The following is a 22,223-nucleotide window of genomic DNA, read 5'->3' as shown; positions in this document are numbered from 1 at the left end:
CACGAGGTACCGCGCCAGTAGAGTCGAGTCAAGTTGAGTAGAGTAGGGCTAAGACGGGCCGGTGGAAGACCCAAACCCAAGCACTGAACCTGGGGGGACAGGGCCTTCTCTGTCGCTGCCCCCACCCTCTGGAACTCTCTCCCCCAACACCTCAGATTCTCTCCCTCACTCAAAAAATTCAAATCCGGACTCAAAACCCACCAATTTACAAAGGCTTTAAACCTATAATTGATTTGCTTTGAGTCATGGGGTAGGCCACTAAACTTACCAGTAGAGTGCATAATGGGCTGGGTTTCTTCACTGAGCACTCATCCTTTCTTTCAGCTCAAGTACCTTGTGGTTAACTCAAAATAGTTTATGAAACATGTCACCCTCACACAAGGTTACTGATTTTTAAAATATCATCAGTAAAACAAAAGTGAAAGTCTGATCACAAAGAGAGAGAATAATAATCACTGTGTCTTGTGATTAGATGGTGGAGTACGTGTTATGCTTCATGACAGGTTTTGGCATTCTTTCAGTTTGAGTTTGCTGAAGGTGTGTTGAAGAGTGATATTATACTGTAAACATGGTACCACGTGTACACAGATTGTACACTTGTCTTTTCTGGGTGTGTGCTGCGATGTGTTTTATCTGATGCTGATGCCATCAACCAGGGATTTATAAATGTGTACACACGGATTTCAACACACAAGCAGCTGTATATATTAGCAAACCTACAAAGCCAAAGCTCATCATTGGATCCCACTAAAATGTGGGATCGTGTGACTGGTACGACCTATTGCAATGAGCTCTTGTACAAGCAAAATTCAGTACTCCACCGTAACAGGCCTTTCTGAATCAAGATTTGCTAAGTGAATGACACTGACAGGCTGTGTACAGCTCTAAATTATTCCCAAACTCTTTTTAAGCTCACATTAAGGCCTGTTTCCAATTTTTTGGACTTCAGTTTTTTTTAACTGCTCTGCTAAGATGTTTTGGTTTTCACTGAACTGTCAGACTACAGTGACAGAAACAAGAGCATCATGTAATAGCGACAGTTTGACTCATTAAACTATGTAATATCTGTCAGTGCAGGTCGGGGATGTTTATTTGAGGGGGGTCAAATTGAAATGTAAAACAGAGTGGCTGCTACACTTGTTTTGTTTTGGTTGTAATGGCAGTCAGTTTTGATAATACAGTTGTGACGCCTTTCTTACAATGCAACAAGTGTAAAAAGAGGAAGAAACTAAAGGTCTTTGCTCTGGAAACACAGGTGTGGTTTTTCTCAGTAACGCAAGAGTGAAAGTTAATCAGAGCAAACAAAGAAGTTCTGAAAGATATCCTGCTAATGGTTGACCTTTACAGAACAATTGTGTGAGGACGATCGCACGATCTCTCTGACCACTAATTAAACTTCATACAAAAAAACATCCCAGCCAATACAATAACTGGAACTAAGCAAACAGGTCTACCAGTTTATCAGGTCTATGGACCTATAATTAAAATGTCCTTGTTGACTTTCAGATGAAAGCATTGTATACAGTTAACCCTTAAACAGCTATTCTTTACATGTGATTTTACACAATAAGTAGTTAAGTGGCCTGAAAATTTTTTTTTTTTTAATCTACCTTTTGATTCTTTCAGAGGGAGCGACATCATGATCAAACAGTTAAAAAATGTGTCACCAAGTCAATGAGTTGTTGAAATATTTAACCACAAGTCAGAACATTAATCATCCTTTCTTTCTGTCTCTCCTTATAATGAATCAGAGTGCTGTAAATTTGGTTATTTTAAAAGGTACAAAGAAATTAAAGAAATATATATATATATATATATATATATATATATACGGCGATGAATGGGCCCTCGTACACCTGCGGCCGGCACCTACGCGAGCCACCGCCACATGTAAACCGCCGCCTGATATTTGCCACCACACGATGTGAAAGCAAGATCTGAGAGCATATGCAGCCTTAGGTGGTGCAAATGTTCCAAGTTTTTGGCAAATTGCCAAGAAACCTCCAAACTTGACAGTGTGCCACGCCCACAATTTTAGTCTGAACGGAATTCTTTGAAACATTTTTAATCGTCAAGGTGTCTACTATAAGTTGCCCTTGGTTTGGACTGAATCGGAGAAAAGCCCTCGGAGAAGATAATGAAAGTATGCACCCTTATTTGGACACCATTTTTCATGTTCAAAGCGAGGTGGCGCACTTCCTGTTGAGTTTGGGATATGGGTGCAAGAGGCTTTTTTGTGCGTCCTGATGCCATGAATATGCGTATTGATTTTCAAGCATGTAGCTCAAAATAACCCCTATGGGGAGGGGTTTTGAAAACTGCAGGGGGCGCTAGTGAGCACATTTTTTCAACGACTAAAATGTCGCAATTTTCCCAAGGCCTGATGAGTGTGTTGGATGAGGTGAGATTACGTGCATTTTAAAGTCACAGAAATCAATTTTGCAACATTTTTTTTATGCCCCGCCCTAAAGTCTGACACGCCCACAATTTTAGTCTGAACGGAGTGCCTTTAATTTGTTTTAATCGTCAATGGGTTTACTATAGAATGTGCCTAGTTTGGACTGAATCAGAGAAAAGCCCTAGGAGAAATTAGTAAAAGTATGCACCCTTGCTGGACTCATTTTGGCCCCATTTTTCATGTTCAAAGCTAGGTGGCGATCTTCCTGTTGAGTTTCGTATATGGGTGCAAGAGACTTTATTGTGCGTCCTGATGCCATGAATATGCGTAGAGCTTTTCATGCATGTAGCTCAAAAAACTCTATGCATAGGGTGTTTTTTTACCTCTAGGGGGCGCTACTGAGAATTTTTTTGCAAGACCTATAATAACTTGCAATTTTCACCAGACCAGATGAGTGTGCAAAAATATCTGCGCTTTCATTCACGTTCAGGGGTCCAAAAATGTGTTTTAAGTGGAAGAAAGAACAATCCTTAGGGTTACAATAGGCCCTTCGCCACCATCGGTGCTCGCGCCCTAAATATCTCACAGCGTTGACATTATGGCAACATTTATTGAAGACACAAAAGTACACAAAACTCAAAGCACGCATTGCACAAGAAACATGAGCAGATGTTTGTAAATTCACTTCTAGCCTTGTTTATAAACAATTGTGGTGAATATATGCATGCTGAACTGATGATTTATAGATTTATTAAAGGGAAATGGGTGCAACCTAGAAGTGTAGCTGCAGGTAAGCAGCTATGATATACATTATCTTTGTCTTAAAACATTGCCAGTCACCTCCTTTTCCCCTGGATACCTGCAAGGAGTAGATCAGGTATAAAGTGTGTGAGAGTCATGGTGTCCTCAAGTCTTCCAGTGCAGGTAGCCCAAACAACCAGTAGTGGTCAACAGTGTAGCAACAGCAATAAAGTGGGAAAGTTATACAGAGCCATACTACTAGCAGAGCAGAGAGGAGAGCATTTTCAAATTGATAGCAGCAGGATGATTGGTTGATAGAGGCTGTGGTTCAACAACACTTAAAAAAGTAAACACCCACATGTAGCTGATCACTGAAGAGGGAGGAGTTAGAGAGGGAGGGAGATGTGTAACTTAAGGAAATGGGAGTAGAAAATAGTGCTTGATCTTGCGCTGGGTGTCATAAAGCTTGTAGTTTGCTTTTGTAAGATTATGTTTGTGGATTCCAAGCCATCTACTTTCTGCACCCTCAGACTGAGCTGAAATAGTGAGTATCAATTATGATGTATTAAAACATCACAATGCCTGTATTTACATACAACATTGTGCTCTGTAAAAGCTATACTTATGTTTTGTTGTAACGGTTGGGGACTACTGCCAGTGTTGAAAATATGTGAGACGAGACTGAAAATAGGCTTCACAGATGAAATGGGAAGAAAACGTGCATGCGTTTTTTCCATTAGAAATCCACTGTGTGTTTTGCCACCTTCCTCATTTTTGCTTTGTCCTCAACTCGGGGGTGGGGGGGGTTGTTTGCTGGCAACTCTCTCTCAGGCTTTGAAGAGATTATGGCTGTGAAGAAATCTGAATGGGTGTTTCCTCAGTTAAAAAGTAGATCTGAGGTCCCGCTGTTGCCGTGAAGAATCAGAGCAGTTTTGTTTTCTTGTGAAAAGAAACTGCCCTGGGATGGTTTCATAATGAGGATGTACTTGTCCTCAAACTGAACAAGATTCTTTATTTCATGAAATAAGGTAACAACAGATCAAATGTTGAAATTGAAAAACGTAATGTTTGCTGAAAAGACATGCTAACTTTTAATTTAATTACCAGCAACATATTTAAAAAAAGTTGGGACAGGGACAACAAAACATTGAAAACATTGTATTATCCTTAAAAAACCTGGAGGAACATCTTAACTAATTTGGTTAATTGTCACAGGTTAGTAGCGTGACGAGATATGAAAAGGGCATTGCAGAGAGGCTGAATCTCTCAGAAGGTAAGCTGAGCCTGAGCTCCCGTGGTGACTCTTTATCAGGATGTAAGACTTGGAGATTAATACTAACCTGAAGACAGGGCCTGAGGGATTGTCAGTGGTCCATGCTCATTTCTGTTTTTCTTTTTTTTCACCAGAAAAGAGTTGTCCATTGTTTAAGGTGTATTCTGTTACCTGACTGGTGAACACTGATAAAAATGTATTCATGTGATTCCTTACAGTTGCTGTTTCCGGTCATGGATGATTTTGTTCGAGATGTATTAACAGAGTTGGATCTCAGCAGTTACATAGAAACATTTAAAGGTAAATTATTTTTTATTATATTATAAGTATACAAACATGGACAGACGTGTCCAGCATTCCAAGAAAGGTTTTATTTTTGCATGTCCAACACTGATCTAAATTTTTTTTTTTCTAAAAACAGAACAAGGCATCGATGAGGTGAATCTTTTCTGTCTTGAGAATGATGACATCCGGGAGTTGTTCAAAGAAATGGGACCAAGAGCAAAATTCAAGAAAAGACTCAAGTCATTAATGGTAACAGTCTGTAACTCATTTAGTTTAACACTTTCCTTTATGTACGGTATAATTAAGATGACCATGAACTCCTGTTTTAAGGACATTACTGATAAACGCTGATAGGACCACAGGTTAATTTAAATTACACATTTATACAAGCCTGTGGTACCTTGCTCCAGTCTAAAACCTGTGTGGAGTTGATGTCGTCATAACACCCAGTTTTAAGAGTTGACAGTACATTTTCTTCCTCAGGTTTCAGACAACAGTAACAGAAATGATAAAGGTAAGGTATACACATCAATGGTTTGCTTTGACAAGACATTTGAGACCATGTTTCAATAATATAATAATATGAGATGCAAATAGTTCTTTATATATATATATATATATATATATATTAGGGGTGCAACGATACACAAAATCCACGGTTCGGTTCAGTACGTTTTTGTCACGGTTCAATACGTTTTCGATACAGAAAGAGAAATTTCCATGACTTTTTTTACTTGTAGTTTATTGATATTACCAAGATTTGTTTCAGCTCAAAAGCAGTTTTTAAATTAATTTAAATGTATCAGGGGCAGCTACATCTGACACATGTTCTGCTGTACATGGGGAGGTTGCGTGTGTGTGTGTGTTTGTGTGTGTCTGTGTGTGTGTGTGTGTGTGTGTGTCTGTCTGTCTGCCGTGACCACTGTATCGAACGGTTCGATACAGATACACGTATTGTTGCACCCATAATATATATATATATATATATATATATAATATATATATATATATATATATATATATATATACACACACACATATTTTAATATTCAAATAAGGAAAAAGAAGCCAAAGGGGGAGTCAACCAGCCCACCAAGACGTAAAAGACGACGTGACACCATTTACCCAGGTATTTTTTTTTGTTAATTAAAACCTGCCATAAGATCATTTTTGTGGGATGTTATGTCCATTTTATAATGTGTGTCTGTTTTTTTTTGGCTGAGCCACAAATTATTTTCTCATTTCCATCTGAACACTTGAAACTGTCATCAGGACAAATGCTTCATGTGTCGTGAACGTTTGCAAAATACCGTAGCTGGGATGCTGTATATGGTGAATAAAAGTCAGTATGATTCTAAGGGCCTGTGAGTGACAGGCGCCCTTAAAGATATAAGGACATTATTTAACCATTATCAATCATAAATATGAACCTATTGCCTGAAGAAAATGTGTTCTTCACAGTGAAGAGGTTCTGTTTTGATAAACTCCCCTCCTCTACTTACACTAAGCGGTGTGGTCCTGACCCGCAACATGGCCCAAGCCTTTTTGATGACAGAGTGAGGACTGCTGAGGCAGGCTGTAGTTTCAACTTCTGAAGGGGAAGTTAGGATGTCAAAAAGAAATGAAAAGCTATGCTAATAGAAGAGAAAGAAAAGTTTACAGTATGTCATCCAATTTCCCTCTTAGAAAAATGGCTCTAATCTGTGAGTGGTGTAATCTAAGCTGATAAGAAATCCACATGAAACAAATTACTTTTGTTCTCCTATCATTAGTTACTAAATTCACAGAACAATCTCTGTTCCTACTGTAACCCAGGTCCCATGTAATTAAATCTAAAACTAGAGTTGTTAATACTATGGGACAGGGCCTGAGCTCTTTTAGAACAATACAACTCTAATAAGGTTTGTAACTCTAATAAGGTTTGTAACTTTAATAAGGTTTGTAACTTAATAAGGACCACCACAACTGTACTTTAAATGCAAACCTTCAGAGGTATTTATTTATACAAAATGAAATAAAAGGTAAAAAACAACAATAACAAATATATAGAATACTTGAGTTATATTCAACAGTGTTCTGTTAATTTCCAACACTAATACATACATCAATAAACATTTACCTGTGGGCCCACACACACTCACATGAAACACACAACATTAAAACAACCTGGTATTCAAAACCTTAACCCGTTGCAGGCCTGTTGAATGTAGCTTGGGTGCGGTGTGGCCTAAAACGGTGATGGCCGCTTCACTCAACTGAGCTTAAAATAAAAAGCACGTGCACAATGTTCAGTTAGTACTCACAAACTCCCAGTTGGATTAGTATGGATAGGCGAGGACAAAAAAATGCAGTCTCACGAGGGCAATGGCGCACAACAGCGAAGTTCAAAGAAGACGAAAAAAAACAGCAGGGCCGTCTGTTGAAAAAAACCCGTCTCGACCTCTCTCTCTCCAACGTCCGTCCTCTTGCAGGTCACAGAAGTTTAAATCAGGACCACGAGTAGTCGACCTCCACGATAAAACTTGACTGCTCCCCACTCAGAATATCTCCGTCTCAGCTCTCTGATCGATAGCGTCTGCGTCTCTCATGCTGCATGTTCACCTTCACCCCACACTAACCTGCACCACTAGTCCCGCCCCTTACGTAAATGGTGTACTCTGATTGGCTCGTGAGGTTGACAACAACCAAACACAACACAAGAATGGAATGATTGACATAAGACAGGTATCAAGTTAGATTACACACAGAAACTAAACTGCTTCTTCATCTCTCCTTCTTTCCTAATCACAAATGTTTTTAATAAACTTAAGACCTTTGTAAATACTTCATCTTTTAACTGTAAATAGTAAAATGTATTAAACTGAAAGTATTATATTTATTCCCTTTTTATAACACTTATTTTAAACAGTTTTAAATCTTATGAATCTTCTCTTGAACATATTATGAACTTTTAATACAACTATTTATTATACTTTTAACATTGTATTTTATGCACTGTAACCGAAATGATTTTGTACAGGGCTACACTACGTTATAGTAGACATTCGATCGAGAAGCTAAATTTTAGCAGCTTTTTGCACTTAAAGGTGACATGCAAAATCGACTTTTTAATGGTTCTCTACCTGAAATATGTTTCCCTGGCATGTCTACAAACCCCCCGAGAATGAAAAAAATCTATTCTGCCCGTTTTGATTTCTCCACCTTTCTGTAAATGTGTGTGAAACGAGCCGTTTCAGACTTCCGTGTTTTTGTTACATCACAACAATATCCGGTCTGTCACGGAGTCAGGGCTCTGAGCTTGTTCAGCCCATAGACTGTATAAATACAACTCAACTCTCGTCCGTTTTTTCATTACCTGCACACGTGTGTGCTAACAAGGAGCTTAGGAGGGAGGCATGCTAGTTGTAGGCTGACTTAATAAACACAGAGGTCAGTTTTACTCCCCACGTCTGCAAATCTGAAGATCTAGTGGATGATTTTTATTTGTCATGGAAAAGTGCTAGCTCTAGTTAGCATAGCCACATAGCTACATGTTCGTAGCTGTGTACCAAGACACACGTCGACATACTGACAAATAAAACAACAAGAAACACAGAATCTGTGACCAATCGTTCAGAAAGGTCCTGCTGCCTTTCTGGCAGAGGTTGGTTTTACTCCCCACGTCTGCAGATTTGAAGATCTAGTGGATGATTTTTATTTGTCATGTATAAGTGCTAGCGCTAGTTAGCATAGCCACATAGCTACATGTTTGTCGCTGTGTACCAAGACACACGTCGATATACTGATAAATAAAACAACAAGAAACACTAAATCTGTGACCAATCGTTCAGAAAGGTCCTGCTGCAGGCGCCTCTCCATCAGGATCAGATTCTGGATTAGATTCAGAGGGTTGAAGTAACGCTATCTGTGAGCAGCCGTGTATATTCAGCCAACATGTAAACATTAGATCAACGTGCTGGAGAGCCGAGGCCACATCCACTTCCTGAAGGGGCGTGGTCAGAGAGAAAACAGACCGTTCTGAATAGGGCTGAAGAAGAGGGCTTTTCAGGCATGCCAAAATCTGATTTCAAAGTGTTTTTTTGAGCATAAACTTTAAAGACATGTTTTGAAGACCTCTTAGACCAATATATATTGATGAAAAAAGTGTGATATGTCACCTTTAATCACTGTTACCTGCCCCTGGCTAGATGCCAGGCCAAACAGATTCAGCTTCAGGCTCAGTAGCCCCATCTCCCCAAACCCTTACAAATGAAGCAGCCTCACTGCAAACTGTAGAAGAAAGTGTGCAGCATTGTATTATTAATTGATATGTCTATTATAGGGAGTCCAAGGGGAATTCTTTTTTATTAGAAAAAGGATTCAATTATTTGATATGACTAGAGCTCAAACGCATATTGTTTTTCCACATGGTGATACTTAGTACGCAGAAACAGTCGATAGTCTATTGAATGCTGGACAGTTAACATAATTATATTATACAAATGGTATTACATTTTAGGATATACAATTACAATACAGTTTTGCAATCTACAGTACAGTGGCCCTGAAGTGCAAATCACAACTGCATATCAGAAAACACTACAGCAAATCAGAAAACAGAACGGCAAATCAAAAAACAATGGCAAATCAAAAAACACAACGGCAAATCAGAAAACACTACAGCAAATCAGAAAACAGAACGGCAAATCAAAAACAATGGCAAATCAAAAAACACAACGTCAAATCAAAACACACAACGGCAAATCAGAAAACACAACGGCGAATCAGAAACACAACGGCAAATCAGAAACACAACGACAAGAAGAAGGTACCCTCCAGGGACATTACTCGTCGCTGATTGGACTGAGTGTACCTACTTCTTCTGGTGCTGTTGTGTTTTTTATTTGCCATTGTGTTTTCTGATTTGCCGTTGTGTTTTTTGATTTGCCGTTGTGTTTTTTGATTTGCTGTTGTGTTTTTTGATTTGCCGTTGTGTTTTTGATTTGCCGTTCTGTTTTCTGATTTGCTGTTGTGTTTTCTGATATGCAGTTGTGATTTGCACTTTGTATAGACATTACATTGTAAAGAAGGTGTACAACAATTTTTTGAATAAGGTCTAATGGTGTTAATCCTCCGATTACTCTTACATCCTGCAGCAAGCTCTCTGAGGTATCCTTAAATTACTTGGGAAAGATTTTGTCACCCACAATCAACATTCTTTTCTTCTTTTTTTGCACAAATCAAGCAATAACTGTAGCTCGACTTAACAGTGCATGAAAGCTTACCAACAACCTTTCTTTTTCTTTTACAACAGCGGAAAAATCCATAAGGTCTGACGCGAAAAAAATAATGACATGTGTCCAAAGCAAACTAAATCAAGGAGACAATGCAGAGCTCAATGATTTTCTGAAGTAAGAAGTACATTGTATATACTTCATGTCATTCTTACCAGAGGTTTCCAGATATTTGTGAATGGTCTCCGGAGTTAAATTCTACTTTTGTATCATGTTTTCAGTATTGTATGTAAGAAAGTTTGGAAAAAATATAACAGACTTGTTTAGCCCATGACATGGCATTGCATTGTATTTGCTATAACTTCAAACTTTGTTGAGCTGACAGTTGAAATGTAAAGTCTCATGATAACACTGTGAGCTTTTGCTACCCTATTATCACCTTAAGGTTAACAAAGAATGATGATGCTGCTTTAAATAATATTTGAGTTTGCTGTTGATTTTCAGATGTCTTACATTCTTTCATCGTTATATTTTTCATACTAATCAACACATATTTAAAATCTTACAACAGGACAAAGATACATGATTTAAAGAAAGAAAAGAGAGAGATGATCGGCGTCTTTGGAAGAACTGGGGCTGGAAAGAGCTCTTTAATAAATGCCGTCATTGGAGAGAAGGATCTCTTGCCCTCAGGAGACGTCAGTGCATGTACCTCAGTCATGATTAAAGTGGAGGCTAACACAAAGAACAAGAATTATGAGGCAGAGATTGAATTCATCTCAGAAGAGGTAAAATCAGCTGAGTTTGAATACTAGATGCTTTTAAAACAAGCAAAAATATACATTGACAACACATCTTATTTAGGTTGTTCATTCTCATTCTCTTATTTTTTTTCAGGAGTGGAAGCATGATTTGTGGTATTTGTCAAAATTCGTCTTGAATAAGGCAGAAGATGAGGAGGATGCTAGAGAGGAGCATGATGATAATGATGATGCTGTGGAAATGCTGTCAGCGCTGTACGGAGAAGACTGGGAAAAAAACAGTTCCCCAGAAAGTCTCTGCCATGACAAACACTTCAGAGAAATCCCAGAATTTAAAAATTCTGAGAACAAGACCCTGACCTGTGAATCAGTAAGAAAGAGAAAAAATCCATAGTTCTGTTCATATATACAAAATACAAAAATTAATATCTTCTCACATTCAGCCTTCTACTGAGGTCTTTCATTGACATGCTGCCTTGCCATTCCAGTTTTGTTTACTACATTTTCAGAGAAATTCAGTCAATCAAAAAATCTACTGTGAAAAAAAATCACCAACTTGATTCACAGTACCCTCTATCGCATAACACGTTACCTATTTATGAAAATCATTTAGAACCTTGTCTACGAGTCTACATACCAGGTTTTCGGAGTAACTGCTGATCAAATTCCAATCAGGATTTTTTACCTACTTTTTATTGCAGGCCAGAGAGCTGTCTACAGAACTTGTCAAATACACAAGAAGTGGCTCAAAAGAAGGAAAAGGTAAAGAGGCAAAGAGGTGGTTTTGGCCCCTGGTGAAGTGTGTGACTGTCCGGGTGCCGAAAAATGACCTCCTCCAGCATGTCACTCTTGTGGACCTACCTGGAAGTGGAGACCGCAACAAAAGCAGAGATAAAATGTGGAAAGGGGTAATTCATTGAAATTCATGGTTTTATAATTGATAGTGACTTTAAACTGTAACATAAATAAACTGTAACATAATTTCATGGCGAAGCACTGATACTTAGTTATTAACAATGATCTTGGATCTCATCCCTCTAGGTCATTGGAGATTGCTCCACTGTGTGGATTGTGGCCGAGATCAAGAGAGCAGCAGCAGAGGAAGAACCATGGGAGATCCTTAAAAATGCCAACAGCAATATGGGAAATGGTGGCCAGTGTCAGCAAATTCACTTCATCTGCACCATGTCTGATGTTCTCGGCAATGTAAAGAATCGGTAAGTGATCTTTTTAAACATTAGGGGCCTGATCCACTAACATCCCAAATAACGAGTGCTAAATTGCGTGTGCAAACTAAAAAATTGCAACTGCTATTAATGGTCGTGTTGTGGGTGATCTACTATGACTGCGTGCGCAATTGATATTGCCCTATTTAAATGAGGATTTCGCGTGTGCTACCGGCTGTCACCATGGAGAGTTTTGGAGAGCAGAGTGGCCGGAAACGACAAATGAAGTATGAAGCCATGTAGTTGGAGGTCTTGGTGGAGGAGGCAAATAAACACACAGGTGAACTCCAGTGGAGTCATCTCAACGTTTCCAGGAGGAACGCGATTTGGGAGAATGGAAAAAAAAGTGATTTCATTATTTGAAAAGTGTCTTTGTTAGATGTCCGCCATGACCGTAAAAATAAGAATCTCTTTTTTCTTAAATGGAGAATCTTGATCAGATGTCTGAAAATCCCAGCCACACTCCTCCAATCAGCTCAGACCAGAAAATACCTCAGCAGTGCCCGGCAGGCATCCAGATTGTTATGATGACATTGATCGGGAGTTGCTGCAGCAACAAAGAAATCAGATGAATGGGTTAAAGGTCATTGCACAGGAGGTGGTCCAGTGTGGCGCGCGCCCTCAGCCGTGACACTCAGACCATCGTTGCCCACGAGGCAGCTGGTCAGTTCTGTGTCTGGGCTGACAATGGCTGTCAATGCCCTAGCAACAGTCGGGAGGTCATTCAGTGGCAGGGATTCTTCAACTGAGCTGCCAGTGAATGAAGAGGGAGGGGAGAGCACTCGAGATGAACGTTTATTACAAACCGGTGGACACTTGGAGACGTGGCACAAACTGCGATGGTGCGCTGGAATGATCCAGTCGCAAGAAAATGCAGTGTTGCAAGGAGCTTTTCTATAGGAGATATGGCATGGCTCCTTTTTGTGACTTGCTCAAAATCAGCCATTATGTCATCCAGCAGCACAAAAATGGCATTGCTGGATAGACGATATGTCTACTATTTCTATTTCTTACAGTCCAAATATGTTGAAACGTGCACAGAAGATTCTCTTTCTCCGTTGTCTGTCATTGCACCTCCTTCTCGCCACATTGACTGCAGCCATTTGTGCATAACACTGTGCAAACTGTTACATCAGCTTTGCGTGCGCTATCAAGTTTTCACGTGTTTTTATACACGCAAACCTTTAGTAGGTCAGGCCCTAGATGTAGACTCTGACTCGTGGTAAATCCAAGAGCCTAAGAGAAGTAGACGCTAGCAAATGTGCAAATCAATGTTCCACTACTCTGATTGTGTAAAGGGTCACCAAGTCATGAAGGTCTTGGAAACCAGCATACACACGCATGCACGCATGCACGCATGCACGCATGCACGCATACACGCATGAAAACACACACACACACACACACACACACACACACACACACACACACACACCCACCAGTGACCAACACTGTGATTCATCTGAGAGAAAAGAAGAGCAGTTCAAGCTAAAGATTTTTTGGATTTTGATGTTTCAGGACTGTAGACACTGTATGAGCTATTGCTTAATACTAATCTCTTCATACAGCTCAGCAGAAGATGTTCGCGCTAACATATTCAAGAGGAACATGCAAGCCAAGGATGCAGTGAAGAAAGAATTCAGGAAACTAAACAAGGTTAGAGAAAATGTTATAGACTAACAGAAAATCTAAAACAAGATGATCCCTTCACTGTGACCCTCTCCTAAATTATCCTTTTTTTAGACACATATTCGTGAGGAATGTTTCGAGGTGTTCACGGTGAGCTCCACCGAGTTTCTGGGCAAAGAATGGCTGGAGCCAGATGAAACTGGTATATCAAGCCCATGAATAACTCTGTGGAAGAAAAAATATTTATGAGATGTTAGAATAACAATGTAAGATGTTTAATTTGTTTTTTTTTTCTAGAAATCCCCAAACTCAAGGAATTCCTGAGAAACCTCAATGACCGTCACTCTGGGACATTGAACTACCAGTACGTGTCCGAAGCAAAGGGGATTCTGTCCCTGATTCAAGGGGCCAGGCAAGGAGATGTGGTAAGATCTAGAGTCAAGAATTTTCATTGTTTTTAAGTGCTGTAATAATCCTTAGTGTTGAGAGAAACTAATCATAATCTCAGAAAATAAGTTTCCCTGATTAGGGAACACTTCCATTCACGACATAGTGGTTGTGTCAATAATGATTTTATGGGAAAGATATGAAATCAGTGCCTTCTGCTCTCATGTCAATGAAATAGTGAAACGACCCAAAATGAACTTAAAGGTGACTTATCGTGCAAAATCGACATTTTAATGGTTCTCTACCTGAAATATGTGTCCCTGGCATGTCTAAAAAAAATACTAAAATGAAAAAAAATCCATTCTGCCCCCGTTTTGATTTCTCCACCTTTCTGTAAATGTGTGCTGAAACGAGCCGTTTCAGATTTCCGTGTTTTTGTTACGTCACAACGATACCGGTCTTTAACGGAAGTCAGAGCTTGGAGCTTGTTCAGCCCATAGACTGTATAAAATATAACTCAACTCCTCCGTTTTTCATCACCTGCACAAATGTGTGCTAACAAGGAGCTTAGGAGGGAGGCATGCTAGTTGTAGGCTGTCTTAATAAACACAATGGTCTGTTTTACTCCCCACGCCTGCAGATTTGAAGATCTAGTGGATGATTTTTATTTTTCATGGAAAAGTGCTAGCCCTAGTTGGCATAGCCACATAGCTACATGTTCGTAGCTGTACCAAGACACACGTCGACATACTGACAAATAAAACAACAAGAAACACTAAATCTGTGACCAATCATTCAGAAAGGTTCTGCTGCAGGCGCTTCTCCGTCAGGATCAGATTCTGGAACAAATTCAGAGGGTTGAAGTAACGCGGGTCTGTGAGCAGCCGTGTGTATTCAGCCAACATGTAAACATTAGATCAATGTGCTGGAGAGCCGAGGCCACATCCACTTCCGTGGTCAGAGAGAAAACGGAGTGTTCTGAGCAGCATGAAAAAGAGGGTTTTTCCGGCATGCCAAAATCTGATTCCAAAGTGTTTTTCTGAGCATAAACTTTAAAGACATGTTTTGGGGACCTCTTAGACCAATATATTTTGATGAAAAGAGCGTAATATGTCACCTTTAAGCTATCGAGGTAGACTTCCTGAATATCTGTTGTTTAGAGAGGCTGCATTACTATTATAAAGGATAGCCATTTGCCCTTAACCGACTTGGGTTGCTATTTGTTTTATCATACACATGGCCATGAAAAGCCTTACCTTGAAATGAAAGTGTGAAGTGTGTTTTTATCAGATAGTAAACACAGTTTTAACCAAATTAAGCACCATATACCGGAACTGTACTTTACATACGAGGTGGTGTAGACCTCAAATACAAATGCTACTTTCCATAAGCATAACATTTTCTATTTATAATTTAATTAATTGCGTGTGCAAACTAAAAATTGCACCTGCTATTAATGGGTGTGTTGCAGGTTATCTACTATGACTGCATGCGCAATTGATAACAGGTGCAAAAGTGGTGCAGACCGCCCTATTTAAATTAGGATTTTGTATGTGCTACCGGCTGTCACTATGGAGAGTTTGGGAGAGCAGAGTGGCCGGAAACGACAAATAAAGTTTGAAGCCATGGAATCGGAGGTCTTGGTGGAGGAGGCAAATAAACCCACTGGTGAACTCCAGCAGAGACATCTCAGCGTTGCATGAAGAAACGCGATTTGGGAGAATGGAAATAACAGTCATTTCATTATTTGAAAAGTGTCTTTGAAAGTTGTCCGTCATGACCGTAAAAGTTTTTTGTTTTTTTTTCTTAAATGGATAATCTTCATCAGATGTCTGACAATCCCCACCGCACTCCTCAAATCAAATCAAGTCATGTTTGTAAATGAGAACTGGTTCTTGAACATTTTTTCAACCGAGCCGCCAGCGAATGAAGAGGGAGGGGAGGGCACTCGAGATTAACGTTTATTACAAACCGGTGGACACTTGGAGACACTGGCACAAACTGCGATGGCGCGCTGGAATGATCCAGACGCAAGAAAATGCAGTGTTGCAAGGAGCTTTTCCATAGGAGATCTGGCATGGCTCCTTTTATCTGACTGGTTCCAAATCAGCCCTTAGGTCATCCAGCAGCTCAAAAATGGCATTGCTGGATAGACAATATGTCTCTACTATTTTTAATTTTTACAGTCCAAATGTGTTGACACAAGCACGGAAGATTATTTCTCTATCGTCTGTTATTGCGTCATTCTTGCCACAATGACCGCAGCCATTTGTGCATAACGCTGTGCCAGTTTACACCTGCCTTTCAATCGTGCTAAATATAGATGCAAAAACACCAACCGCTAATGGTTGCAGGTTTCATAAATCACATTGCGGGTGCTAAATGATTACATTTGCATCTCCTCCTCCCACTATTTTGTGTGTTCTGATAATCTGCATGTGTTCTGCATATTCATGACGGCAAACATGTTAAATGGATTGCACATGCTATTTTGCTTATTTGACAGAAGCAATCTTCGTTGCACCCGGTTAGTTCATCAGCTTTGCGTGCGCTATCAAGTTTGCACGTTTTTATACACGCAAACCTTTAGTAGATTGGGCCCTTTGTTGATTTAGAAATTGAATACATTGCTTTATACTTAACCAAAAAATAAGACATGTATTATTCTATTCTATCACTTAGACTGCACATCTCACCTTTGATGAGCAGTCTATATTGACCTTAAGGCGGGTACACACTACAGGATAATCAGGCAGATTTTTGTCCTGATCTCCCCCTTACGATCAAAGCCAGCAAAGGCCCTAATGTCTGAGGGTTGCAAACGACATCGTGTCTGATTTTCCTGTGGTATGGGGTGTGTTAAGAGTGAATTTGTCTGGTCAGAGCCACTCAGAAAGCCTCAGAAGGCCTCAGAAGGAGAGATTGTAAATAATGAACATGTTTAATATTTGCGAGTAGAAATCCTGTAGTGTGTGGGATGCTTCGAGAGGAGCTGAGCACGCACATTGTGTAATGTCCCATGTACCGGAGTAAAAGCCAATCAAGACGTGAGCTGACTCAGCTGACTGACAGAAGAGGAAGTAAAAACAAAAACATGGCGCCGGTGGAAACAAAAGTCTCTTGGACCTCCGAAATGGAAGACCAACTGGTTGATTTGTGGCAACAGCATTAATTTTCGCCCAAAACCTACCACAACAGGATGGACAAAGAGAAGAGTTGGACCTTCCTTTTTGTCCGCCATGTTTGTTTACACGGAAGTCATGTTTTACTCCTCGAGATTTGGAATATTGAGCATGAAGAACCTGATACTCTGCTGAAGAATCGGTTAGTGTGTGGTGTGCTCCGTAGTGCACACCACACACTAACAGATCAGAAGAGAGAGATCTTGGGCAATCTGTCTTTTGTTATCATCAAGTGTGTGGTCTCTAAATGTGTCAAGGTTTGAAGAATCCTGTGATGTGTGCCAGTAATTGTGAGAAAACATAGACTGTAATTAGACGTACGTAGTGCTATAAAGCAGAATGTGGTCTGTCTGTTGTGCAGCCTTTGATTGCTGCATTCTTTTAGGACTGAGGCTCTGGGTGGAGAAATCAAACATGGTTTTAGATGGGTTTTTATCTTACCTAACAAATAGTAGATTTTTATGTTGCTGTGAATGACCACGTCTTTGTATTCTTCTGTCAAATATGGCGTGCACCAGGGCTCAGTTTTTGGACCAGTTTTTTTTTTCTTTATACCTGCTTCCCCTGGCGCACATAATACAAAGACATGGTGTTTTGTTCCGTTTTGATGCTGATGATATGCAGCTGTACCTGCCCGGTAAAGCCACTGACCCTGGGATAATGAGTGCACTACAAAACTGTAAATGTGATGTTAATAACTGGATATCTAAAAAATTCCTTCAGCTGAATTCCACAAAAACCAAAATCTCCCTATTTCTATTCAACTATTTCTGCCATCTGTTGGGTTGCTAGTGGGTCTCATCAAGCCAGTAGCACAGGCCCTTAGCATCTGGTTTGACACATGAACTTTGAGCAACATACTGTACAGCAAAGCCTGTACAGTCATTTTTTTTATCACCTTTGTGATGTAGATGCATATAATCAAAAAGTAAGCAAAGGATGTCGCTAGTGCTGTTTATTTCAGCATACTTATACACTTGAACACTAAGCTCATGTACAGAACAGCAGAAACATTACTAAGTCACCATCTTGGATTCTTCCTCTCTGCTCTGTACAATAGCAATCCTACCAAGTCCAGCTTCACAGAAGAGCCACCTTGTGGTTTAATGTAGTAACTACATATAAGTGAACACAACAACCTCAACAGCCTTTTCCCGTCTTAATCAAAATCCCTTGGTAGACCTCAGTGTGTTTAGAACTCTGCTGCCAGGCTTTATCCAGAACCAAGAAATGTAATCACATTACGTCTGTTTTAGCATCTTTACGCTGGCTGACGGCACGTTTTCAGAATCATCTCTAGATTTTATAGATTACTTTGAAGCACTGTAGATGTTTGTAGATATGTTTGATCGGGGTAAAACAGTTTCCTCTGTGTCTAAGGAAGATATTTCAAGCATTTGATTTGATTTGATAAAAACTGTTACACATTTCTATTCAATGTTCTGTTTTTTTTAAGTAAGATCAGGAATTTCATGAAGAAAAATAAAGAAACATTAGATATTGACCTGGAGGAAGAATGGTTTCATTGTTTTAAATAATGTTTTCTGTTTGCTTTCAGGCTGGCAAAAGAGCAGATGTGTGTGGAGTCCTGAGAGAAAAAATGGGTCGTGGACATGAGAATGTCTTAGAGTCCATGCAAAATACCTATGAGGCTTTTGAAAACTGCCTTATGGAGGGGGTTGAGAATTCCAGAAGTTCTTGTACCAGTGCCGTGAAGTACTTCTTAAAACCTGTATGTACTTCAATATTTTTTTGTAAATCAAAACCAGTGATTGTCACCTCACATTAAAATGTCTAATGAAATGTTTTGTAATTTTGAATTTCAGATAGGGATAAAAGGAGGTGCTTTTCACAGAACATTGAAGTGTGTAGTTGCAAACAATGGTGCCTACAAACCGAAAAACAAGAAGAAACTTGATCTCAATGCAAAATTATCTTCATGGCTGGCTGAGAGCATTGATGAGGAATTCAGGAAGACTTTCCCGTAAGACATCCCTAAACGTGGAAATTATATCTTCTTTACAGCTTTGGAGAATAGAACAATGTTTAAAAAATTGTGTACAATGTAGAAATACAACAAACAAACAATTTAATGAAATGAATATAAACAAATGAAATTCTTCCGTAATTAAACATTTATCCTCGAACATGTTTCAGAAATGAGTCAAAATGTGAATCATTCAACGGATCCATCAGTTCCTTTTCACTTGACACAGAGTCACTGGTTGAAAGCAACAACGAAGTGCAACTGCACCTGGAATTTCTGAGGACAGAGGTAAAAGAATGCAGTATTACCTTCTTATTCAAAATAGTTGTTTAAAGCTGTTTGTCAAGATAAGGGAGACAAGAAAACAGATTGAAAAGCTAACATTTATATACATTGCCTAAGTAGAAGACCATAAATATAGCAATGAAGATGAAGTACAATTGCTTGAAACAGAGTGTTTTTTTCTCTCTTGTAGGAAGAAAAAATGAAGACAAACCTCTGGGATAGGATCCAGAAGCGTAAGAAAGAAATCTACAACAGCCTGACAATATCAATCGAGGAAACCATGCAGCAATGCTATGATGGTATGATCAAAGACCTTGACATATAAAACCAGACATTATATGAAGACACATTAGCATCACAACTGTGTAGAGAAATGTAACTTATAACAGTTTTCTTTTCTTGTAGAAGCAAAACACTGTAAAGGATCAGGCTCTCTAGCAATGATGAGGACAATCATTGAGACGCATGTGCGTGCTAACAAGGACAACTTGTTTGTGAAAGCCAAAGATGATATGTTGTCAGAACTGCGAGATTTGATGGTTTGTTACTTCAAGAAATGTCATAGAATGACAATATAGTAAAACATGTTGCGTTATATCTTAAACTTTCTGCAAGATTATGAACAAGATTGACATATTATTTAACAGGAAGGTTTTTCTGTATTTGAGTTCATCATTAATATGAACTATTCTTTAACAGCTAGAAAACAGACAGTTTTATAAACCAGCAGCTTTTGTCACTAAGTATAAGAAAGAAACCCTAAAAATTCCAATATTATGTTATTTACTTTTGTATTAATTTTCAATTCAATTCAATTTTGCTTAAAAGTATTTTGTTTCTGATTTAGGAGGAGATCCCGAAGACACTGAATGAAACCATGCTGAAATCGATCAATCTGTCACTCAAGACAGATTGTCAATCACTTCCAGGTATTGGAATTACTAACAAAACTAACTCACAGTCAAAAAAACAAAAATTTAAGTTACAACTGCTGGTTACGGTGTGGTCAAATGTCATAGAATGTGTAGTAGCCTAGCGAAATCCTGATATATATTTAGATGTAGGAATACCTATCTATGTGGCTACATTGAGTCATAGTAGTAACATTAATGGTAACTAGAAAGAGGAGGTGACAAGAACATGATGCGCTTTAAAATATGTTTGGGGTGCTCATACTCTTGCCTTCATAGTGAATACAGGAGGTGACATTTAACCCCTTTGTGCAGCCCTGATTACATGAAACTCCAGGTCCGAAGTTCAGTATGCTGTAGTTATTTCTCAAACGTGCCACACCTAAGTGAACATAGGAAAAGGAACTTTCTTTCTTTTTTTCATAGATGTTGAAGAGGAGCTGGAGGCGGTGACAAAGTACTTTGAACAGTTGAAGAGAAGCACCAATGAAGAGACATCTGCAGTTGGTAAACCTTTCTTTAAAAGTCTAGATAATGTCTTAATTATAAACTTTTGAAAGTATTCTAACAACCCTTCTAATCACTTTAGTGATGACCAACCCGGCCCGTCAACTGCACAGGTAGGTTTTAGTTGTTTTAATGATCTATGGTTAGCATCCTGGCTCACAATAAATAAGTGTTTACTCTCTGGTGTATATTTCAGCTCTGAAGAGAAACAGTAGAGGTCTGATGTACCACTGAGGGTCCCAGAGATGAAGATGATGGGACAGAAGAGGCCCCTGGATTTGGTCTCAACCTTTTGTCAAGCTTTTGTCTTTTCTCTCTCTGAGTCTTGTTTTTAACTTTGTCAAAGTGTGTTTAATTTGAATTATATACACAGAGATGGTATGATGACAGAAATGTTCAGCCTATTTCCCCAGATGAATTTTAACCAGATATGTTGTGGTTTTAATGGTTTAATGGTATGGGTTTCTAAGATTATTTCAGACAGACATTGTGTTCTTTAGTGTTTAAGTTGTAAATGGTTGTATACAGGCTGGTACACCATATATTATAACAGGGAAAGCAAGAAAAATAAACTGAGTTGTCCATGGAGAATGCTCAGAGGGTAATGTATTCACTGAGGAGATATTGAGGCTATTTCAGTTATTGTTCAAGACTTAATTCAACAGTAAGAGAAATGAAAAGGGGAGAGATTTGCTATTGATCAATGATGAAATATGTTTATGTATATGTGCCTATATTACTTTCACTAACATTAGATTTAGGTGGTTTTCATGGTATGAGTTTCTACTATTATTTCAGACAGACATTTTGTACTTTAGTGATTAAGCAGTTTTTTACTGTTGTTTTACTGTCTGTTTTCATTTTATGAGTTTAGCAAAAGATGATGTAATGTGCTGACAGCGGTTTTACTGTATAAATGGTTACATACAGTACTGTACACCAAATATTAAACTTCAATAAAATTCACTTCTCAGTGAAAGTACCACTTTGTCTTTTTTCTTTATTACTGTAAATGTTTTGTAGGACCAAAAAGGATGATGGCAGACGGTGGCCAGTGTGCTGCTTCTGTTGAGAGCTCATTTGCTTCAAATGCATAAAAGATGCAAAGTGAAAACAAATCAACCCAGAAAACAAGTTCAGCGGACACACACTACAGTCTTCATTCAATACAATTCTATTCACACCATTTATAAATCTCTCTGGACCAGCGCAATATGTAGGGAGCAGCCTGTACATTAAAACATTCATTAACAGTGACATACAGACAGCAATAAATTATACATAAGAGTTAAAAAAAAAGGGGGGGGAGAAAGTCTCAAATGAATACTGTATACAGTATCTGGCTGCAGACCCTTCTTGCTGTGTGTTAGATGGTGGGGGCTGCTAGGGACCAGGTGGTAGAGTAGGTAGGATCAGTGTTGTCTATACCTGGAGCTTG

The 22,223-nt window shown here is 39.0% G+C and overlaps 1 protein-coding gene across 3 annotated transcripts; it reads left to right on the top strand.

Moving 5' to 3' along the window:
• Positions 1-3,556: 3,556 nt before the first annotated feature.
• On the top strand, positions 3,557-21,768 carry LOC117832872 (nuclear GTPase SLIP-GC-like). Of its 3 annotated transcripts, XM_034712180.1 has the most exons (23): positions 3,557-3,683; positions 4,355-4,412; positions 4,631-4,712; positions 4,834-4,946; positions 5,181-5,211; positions 5,756-5,826; positions 9,991-10,087; positions 10,482-10,698; positions 10,808-11,041; positions 11,373-11,579; positions 11,713-11,888; positions 13,466-13,553; positions 13,641-13,728; positions 13,824-13,951; positions 18,654-18,827; positions 18,922-19,079; positions 19,253-19,370; positions 19,558-19,666; positions 19,773-19,906; positions 20,215-20,296; positions 20,705-20,785; positions 20,868-20,898; positions 20,982-21,768. In XM_034712180.1, exons 7-23 carry the CDS (start codon positions 10,026-10,028, stop codon positions 20,998-21,000), a joined length of 2,106 nt encoding a protein of 701 aa, XP_034568071.1. In that variant the 5' UTR covers positions 3,557-3,683; positions 4,355-4,412; positions 4,631-4,712; positions 4,834-4,946; positions 5,181-5,211; positions 5,756-5,826; positions 9,991-10,025; the 3' UTR covers positions 21,001-21,768. The 3 variants fall into 3 exon arrangements, with proteins under 3 accessions (XP_034568071.1, XP_034568072.1, XP_034568070.1); XM_034712181.1 differs by lacking the exon at positions 4,355-4,412 and having other exon boundaries at positions 19,773-19,834; XM_034712179.1 differs by lacking the exon at positions 4,355-4,412.
• Positions 21,769-22,223: the final 455 nt, after the last annotated feature.

Source organism: Notolabrus celidotus, chromosome 20 (genome assembly GCF_009762535.1).
Source record: "Notolabrus celidotus isolate fNotCel1 chromosome 20, fNotCel1.pri, whole genome shotgun sequence".
NCBI lineage: Eukaryota > Metazoa > Chordata > Actinopteri > Labriformes > Labridae > Notolabrus > Notolabrus celidotus.
Note: the sequence above shows the minus strand (reverse complement) of the source record. Positions and strands in the feature narration are given on the sequence as shown.